The 7,043-nt window shown below is 42.2% G+C and overlaps 2 protein-coding genes across 2 annotated transcripts; both read left to right on the forward strand.

The window, feature by feature from the left end:
* Window positions 1-364: 364 nt before the first annotated feature.
* On the forward strand, window positions 365-2,596 carry LOC117131492. The gene is made up of 2 exons (XM_033283604.1): window positions 365-513; window positions 1,138-2,596. The coding sequence occupies exons 1-2, from the start codon at window positions 390-392 to the stop codon at window positions 1,437-1,439; spliced, it is 426 nt and encodes a 141-aa protein (XP_033139495.1). The 5' UTR covers window positions 365-389; the 3' UTR covers window positions 1,440-2,596.
* LOC117131491 lies at window positions 1,700-2,596 on the forward strand. Its single transcript, XM_033283603.1, has 2 exons — window positions 1,700-2,343; window positions 2,470-2,596. Exons 1-2 carry the CDS (start codon window positions 1,880-1,882, stop codon window positions 2,588-2,590), a joined length of 585 nt encoding a protein of 194 aa, XP_033139494.1. The 5' UTR covers window positions 1,700-1,879; the 3' UTR covers window positions 2,591-2,596.
* Window positions 2,597-7,043: the final 4,447 nt, after the last annotated feature.

Consider the following 7,043-nt stretch of genomic DNA (forward strand, 5'->3'; position numbering starts at 1 on the left):
TTGGAGTATTCACGCACACATACAACAAGAGAAGAGAACTCTACAAATCTCATATGGTATCAGAGCCAGGTTCATCAGAACCTGAGCTGAAGCTTCCGCAAGTCCACAGCTCACGCCTCAGCTCAAAACCAAACCATTGATGCTTTCCCATCCAGTTCAGTCCCTTATGAAGAAGAAGGCTGAAGCTTGGCGAGTTCCCTTGGTTCCTCATCCTGTTCTCTACCTGCTCAGATGGAGATTATCCTTGGAGGCAAAGGTGTATGGAGAGGCCTAACTAACCTGACTCCAAAGCTCCTTGTCCAAGAGAAGTTCCACATCAGGCTAAAAGAGTATGGTGCCAAGAGCTTGGCGCCTAGATGTTCTGAAGAAAGGAGGGGTCTTTTGAGTTGATGGTACAAGATGGTGGCCATGAACTGAAGGAGAAGGAGGTGGGTGATGATCTAGACTCTCAGTTCCAACAACAGTCATGGCCGTTTTCACAAAATGCAAAAGGAATCAACCTGGTTCCTTGTTGTAAGCAATTCTATAAACCATCTTGATAATGAGCTTGTGTTGTTGACTGGTTGTGATGTTGTGATGTGATTGAAAACCTGAGGACTGTTTAAAAGATTACTAAATGAAATAAAATGAATTTAGAATCTGTCCCAGGATGCTTAAAGAGCTTGGTTCCCTAGTAATCCTTTAAGTGTACTAGTTATACTAAGTTTACTAGCAGTTGTGTAAGCGCTTTAAAAGGACTAGTAATTTAACAGTATTACTAGGATTACTAGGTATGTTAATATGCTTATCTCCGGTTCATAATGATGCTTGTTGTGATTGATTGAATCTGCTTGCATACATGGATTGAAACCGAATTGAAAGCTGTTGCATATAGTCTTGTGGCTGTCTTACATTGAAGCATTAGATTCATGTCTAAATGCTGAGTAAAGAAGCTTTAAAATGCCTAAGTAGCTTGCATAAACTGAAAAAGAAAATGCTTGTGCTTAGAGAGATTGCTTGCAAAGATAGAACTTGAAAATGACTTGTTTTAATTCGTTGCAATGCTTGTGAGATTGGGAATCAAACTTGATGATTAATCAAGGATTGATCCCAATACTCTTGTGTCTTATCCTTGCTGGAGTTTGAGTGGTGTTTCAGGTTCACAAGAAGTGTTCTCTGCTCACCTCCTATCCAAGACAAGAGGAAGACTTGAACCATTGTGTGGAGCAATGGGAAGATACTTGTGTGTAGAAGCTGGTTTAAGAAGCGCAGGCCACGAGGTTGTTGAGCTCCTGGTTCAAGACATACAAGCGGAAGACCAACCATTGTGTGGAGCAATGGGAAGGTTCTTGTGTGTAGAAGCCGGTTTAAGAAGCGCAGGCCACGAGGTTGTTGAGCTCCTGGTTCAAGACACACAAGAAGAAGAAGGTCACCACCTAAGCCATGAGGAAGGCCGGTGATCTGAGGGTACTTGAAGCTAAAGGCAAAAGGGTGGATCAGTGATTTAAGCGCAGCTGTTAGGGTGATGTGCTCCTGGTCTTGAAGTTCATTGAGGCTCATTTCAAGCTTGGATCTCACCTATTCTCGGTCTCAAGCTTGCGGTGCTAAATATTCAAATGAGCAACCTGAAGAGCTAAAGTTCAAGACCTGTTTCCTCCTTATCATTACAATAGAATGATAAAATGAAGCCTGTTGCCAACATTCTGTGGGAAGTCCACAGCCTGCTCCAAAGAGGGTAGAGAGGATGTTGTGACAATGGAGAGATGACTTGTTGTTCTGTCCATGGTGGTTCAGTCACCATAGCCTACACATCAGATGAGTGTAGAGAGGACAGTTGACATACAAAGAAGAGCATCACCAGGAGGGTGAGGCAATTTAAACCAAGACCATCTGGTCACGCATGGTAAAGACAGCTCTAGGAGGGAGAGGCTTATGGAGCCATTGCCTCACGGATGCTCCAAAGCTCTCCAAGGCTGCCGGTTCAAATGAAAGCTCAGCAGATGGTGAATCCGGTTCCAAATCCGTATCTGAGGAGAAGTGGGAACAAGAAGACCTCAAGGTCTTATCCATTCTCCATAGCTCAATGTCTCCATCCATCCTTGAAGCATACTCATACTGTGAGAGTGCTAAAGACCTTTGGAGTACACTTAACAAGATATATGGGTACATCTCCAACCTCTGTCGAGTATTTGAGATCAAGAAGTTCATCAACATCCTATCCCAAGAAGATGAGGAGTTCACTGTGCATCTAGGCAAGTTCAGAGCCCTTTGGTCTGAGCTAGAGATGCTTAGACCCCAATCTGTTGATCCGGAGGTGTTGATTGAAAGAAGGGAGCAAGACAAGGTGTTTTGCCTATTACTCGCCCTTAGCCCTGCCTACAGCGCCTTGATTCAACATATCTTGAGGTCTGAGAAGCTCCCAACACTTGAAGAAGTGTGTTCCCACGTCCAATAGGAACAATCGGTGTGAACATTGCAAGAGGGATGGGCACACCAAGGAGAGGTGTTGGATATTGAATCCAAGCCTCAAACCTGCCAAGTTCAAGTGAACCGTGCCCATGGAGGTTCAAGAGATCAGCTCGGATCTCTTGTTTGTAAGCAAACCTCCTAACCCTTAGAAATTGTCTAAGTTGCTTGCCTCATTGGTCTTGATTAATATGTCTCATGGATTGAACCTGTTGCATTCATATAGTTAATGCTTTAGGATTGTGCATTCATGTATTGATGCATTTAAAAATAAGCCTAAATTGTCAATGTATTGTTTAAATCTTGCATTGTCATTTTAGAGATTGAAACCTGCTTGTTCTGCCTTGATTGATTGGCTTGTTTCAAGGTTTATATTCTGCTGTGGCATTGGTGATCAAACAGGATAAATTATCTTGGTTTGATCCCAATGGGATGATCTGATCTTGCATTGAGTTGTGGTGGTGTTAGGTACACAAGGAAAGTGATACATGTAACTCGCCAACAGCTAAGAATGTAGTGACAAAGGTCTTGTGCCATTGCATATCATCACTAGGACATGTTAGTCCATAATCTACAGGAAGTGTAGTGTGATTGATAATGCATGAGAGATGGCCATTGCATAATACCATTGGACATATCCAGTCCAAAGACTACAGGAAGTGTAGCATGGGTCATTATGCAATGAGAAGTGTGTTTTGTGAGACTCTCTATGGTGATTCAAACACCCTAGTTCCTGGTTAAGGAAGAGAGTAAACTCACAAGAAGAAAGCTATCATGAAAGATGATAGTTATTAGACCATGGAGATGCATAGGATCATCACAAGCTTAGCTCCTTCTAGTTTCGGTTCTAAGCTTGAGGGGGAGTCTTAATGCATATGATCCATGGTCAGTAACAAGTCTTTTGCAAAAGCTTCTACAAGGATCATCAACCGGACCAAGTCAGTGGCGTGTCTAGGCAAGAGGCTGTTCAGAGCAGCCTTGGCGAGTGAAGAGGAAGGCTCTCCATCAATGCGGCTTCAATGAGAGGTGATTGAGGAGAAGCTGATGAATCCATTCTGCCTTTCCAAGAAGTTGATGATGCCATGAAGATGGTGCATTGAGAGAGTTTGGAAACTCACAAAAACACAAGGGAAGTTCCCTTAGACTTTTAAAACTCTTTTCAATCTATTTCATTCATCTTATTCATTGCTTGTGCTTGAAAAGATACTTAAGATGATTATGATTGAATTGTGAGATTGTGTGCATCAAGTGTGATGCAGGATATTCATTTTCTTGTTTTTGATAGGTACTGATGCACCTTTGGGATAATGTATCAGGTACCATTGCTTGAGCCTCACTAAAGATGTTCCTGGTCAGTTCCTAGCTTCTCTAAGATGGCTGAGAAGTCTGTTGAGAGGGGGAGATCCAAACCAGTTCTATGAAGAGGGCAAGCCGTGTGTGAAGTGTTGATCAGCCTCACTAGTGTTTTGAAGATGATCTGGTCGTGTCCTAGCTTCTCTAAGATGGCTGTGAAGTCAGTTGAGAGGGGGAGACTTCAAACCGGTTCCATGAAGAGGTGAAGCTGAAGTGTGAAGTGTGCGCAAAGCTGTGAAGAGTTGCTGCACCTGTTAGGCCGTGATCCAGAGCTTCTTGTGTCCAACCACACTGGTTCTAAGGCACAAGAGTTCACTGGCCAATCCCTAGGCTTTGGAGAGCTCTACTCTTTTTCCCTTACAAGGTTTTGTCCCAATGGGTTTTCCTTGTAAGGTTTTTAATGAGGGAGACTCTTCAGAGTTCCAAGCTTGGCTTAGGATCTCCTAAAGTCAAGCTTGAGGGGGAGTGTTGAACTGAAGAGAAGATGGAGCTTGTACAATGATAGGGCAAGCTCTAGAAGATGTCCAGAAGAGTTCAATCAAGCTTCAGAAGTGTTCTGAAGTAGTTATCTTGTGAAGATAAGTCCAGGAGGGACTTAGACTGATCAGAAGAAGGAGGAAGAGTATTGGGCATAAATAGGGCGAGTGGTACGGACAGGAGATCCGTACCATCGACCGTACGACCACACCTCTCGACCACACATCCGGGAAACTCACCAGAAGCTGTGCAAACTTAGGGCGTTGGTTTCCAAGAGCAATCAGACGACCTTATCTTCTTTGTGACTGTTGGAAAGCAAGGGAAAGGAGAGAGGGCGTGGTCCAAGGACAGCCTGTCATGAGATGTAAAGGGAAAGCAAGTTGGACCATGAATCTAGACACATATGTGAGTAAAGGTTCATGGGAGCCTTAGCATAACCAATCAGGCAGCAGCTCCTCTCCACCAATCAGCTACCATCTCGTGCTCCCTTTGACCAGAAACAAGACTACATCCAAGCCATCCATTTCTCAAGTCATTTCTATCCATTAGATTAAGGGTTTATGATTGCAAAGTGTAAAAGCCTATATAAGGCATTGTTGTGAACGTTTTGTAACTCCTAAGGGAGTAAGGGGGATTTCCCCTCTCCACTTCATAAATGATAAACTTGTTCTTGAATCTCAAACCCTAATCTCTAATCTCTTATTCTCCTAATTCTCAGTCTCTTAATCTTTGTTCCTAAGTCTCTTATTCTCTCATAAACACTCTCATCAATCTCTCTTCATAAATCACCTAGAACAAGCTCTCATCTTTCTCCATTGGAGTATTCACGCACACATACAACAAGAGAAGAGAACTCTACAAATCTCATAATTAGAAAGTGGGATAACTTCTTCATCCCAACTCCTATGAGATTTATTCAACTTCCTGGTGATTCTCCAACACTTTATGTATCCAAATCAAGCTTCTTACAAAGTGATTTATCCTGGTTTGATTGGAACGACGAAGAAGCTGTCCTATTCCCAAACTGGGAAACTGGAATCACCTGATTAGAAAGTGGGATAACTTCTTCATCCCAACTCCTATGAGATTTATTCAACTTCCTGGTGATTCTCCAACACTTTATGTATCCAAATCAAGCTTCTTACAGAGTGATTCATCCTGGTTTGATTGGAACGACGAAGAAGCTGTCCTATTCCCAAACTGGGAAACTGGAATCACCTGATTAGAAAGTGGGATAACTTCTTCATCCAACTCCTATGAGATTTATTCAACTTCCTGGTGATTCTCCAACACTTTATGTATCCAAATCAAGCTTCTTACAAAGTGATTCATCCTGGTTTGATTGGAACGACGAAGAAGCTGTCCTATTCCCAAACTGGGAAACTGGAATCACCTGATTAGAAAGTGGGATAACTTCTTCATCCCAACTCTTATGAGACTTATTCAACTTCCTGGTGATTCTCCAACACTTTATGTATCCAAATCAAGCTTCTTACAAAGTGATTCAGCTTGGTTTGATTGGAACGACGAAGAAGCTGTCCTATTCCCAAACTGGGAAACTGGAATCACCTGATTAGAAAGTGGGATAACTTCTTCATCCCAACTCCTATGAGATTATTCAACTTCCTGATGTTTCTCCACCATTTTATGTATCCAAATCAAGCTTCTTACAAAGTGATTCATCCTGGTTTGATTGGAACGACGAAGAAGCTGTCCTATTCCCAAACTGGGAAACTGGAATCACCTGATTAGAAAGTGGGATAACTTCTTCATCCCAACTCCTATGAGATTTATTCAACTTCCTGGTGATTCTCCAACACTTTATGTATCCAAATCAAGCTTCTTACAAAGTGATTCATCCTGGTTTGATTGGAACGACGAAGAAGCTGTCCTATTCCCAAACTGGGAAACTGGAATCACCTGATTAGAAAGTGGGATAACTTCTTCATCCCAACTCCTATGAGATTTATTCAACTTCCTGGTGATTCTCCACACTTTATGTATCCAAATCAAGCTTCTTACAAAGTGATTCATCCTGGTTTGATTGGAACGACGAAGAAGCTGTCCTATTCCCAAACTGGGAAACTGGAATCACCTGATTAGAAAGTGGGATAACTTCTTCATCCCAACTCCTATGAGATTTATTCAACTTCCTGGTGATTCTCCACCACTTTATGTATCCAAATCAAGCTTCTTACAAAGTGATTCATCCTGGTTTGATTGGAACGACGAAGAAGCTGTCCTATTCCCAAACTGGGAAACTGGAATCACCTGATTAGAAAGTGGGATAACTTCTTCATCCCAACTCCTATGAGATTTATTCAACTTCCTGGTGATTCTCCAACACTTTATGTATCCAAATCAAGCTTCTTACAAAGTGATTCATCCTGGTTTGATTGGAACGACGAAGAAGCTGTCCTATTCCCAAACTGGGAAACTGGAATCACCTGATTAGAAAGTGGGATAACTTCTTCATCCCAACTCCTATGAGATTTATTCAACTTCCTGGTGATTCTCCAACACTTTATGTATCCAAATCAAGCTTCTTACAAAGTGATTCATCCTGGTTTGATTGGAACGACGAAGAAGCTGTCCTATTCCCAAACTGGGAAACTGGAATCACCTGATTAGAAAGTGGGATAACTTCTTCATCCCAACTCCTATGAGATTTATTCAACTTCCTGGTGATTCTCCAACACTTTATGTATCCAAATCAAGCTTCTTACAAAGTGATTCATCCTGGTTTGATTGGAACGACGAAGAAGCTG

Source organism: Brassica rapa, unplaced genomic scaffold, assembly GCF_000309985.2.
Source record: "Brassica rapa cultivar Chiifu-401-42 unplaced genomic scaffold, CAAS_Brap_v3.01 Scaffold0989, whole genome shotgun sequence".
Lineage (NCBI taxonomy): Eukaryota > Viridiplantae > Streptophyta > Magnoliopsida > Brassicales > Brassicaceae > Brassica > Brassica rapa.

Coding starts and splice junctions, on each gene's coding strand:
- LOC117131492 (XM_033283604.1), top strand. CDS start 390: ATGGTACAAGATGGTGGCCATGAACTGAAGGAGAAGGAGGTGGGTGAT. Junction 514..1,137: donor AATCAACCTGGTTCCTTGTT/GTAAGCAATTCT, acceptor GTGGTGTTTCAG/GTTCACAAGAAGTGTTCTCT.
- LOC117131491 (XM_033283603.1), top strand. CDS start 1,880: ATGGTAAAGACAGCTCTAGGAGGGAGAGGCTTATGGAGCCATTGCCTC. Junction 2,344..2,469: donor GTGTTTTGCCTATTACTCGC/CCTTAGCCCTGC, acceptor AGAGGGATGGGC/ACACCAAGGAGAGGTGTTGG.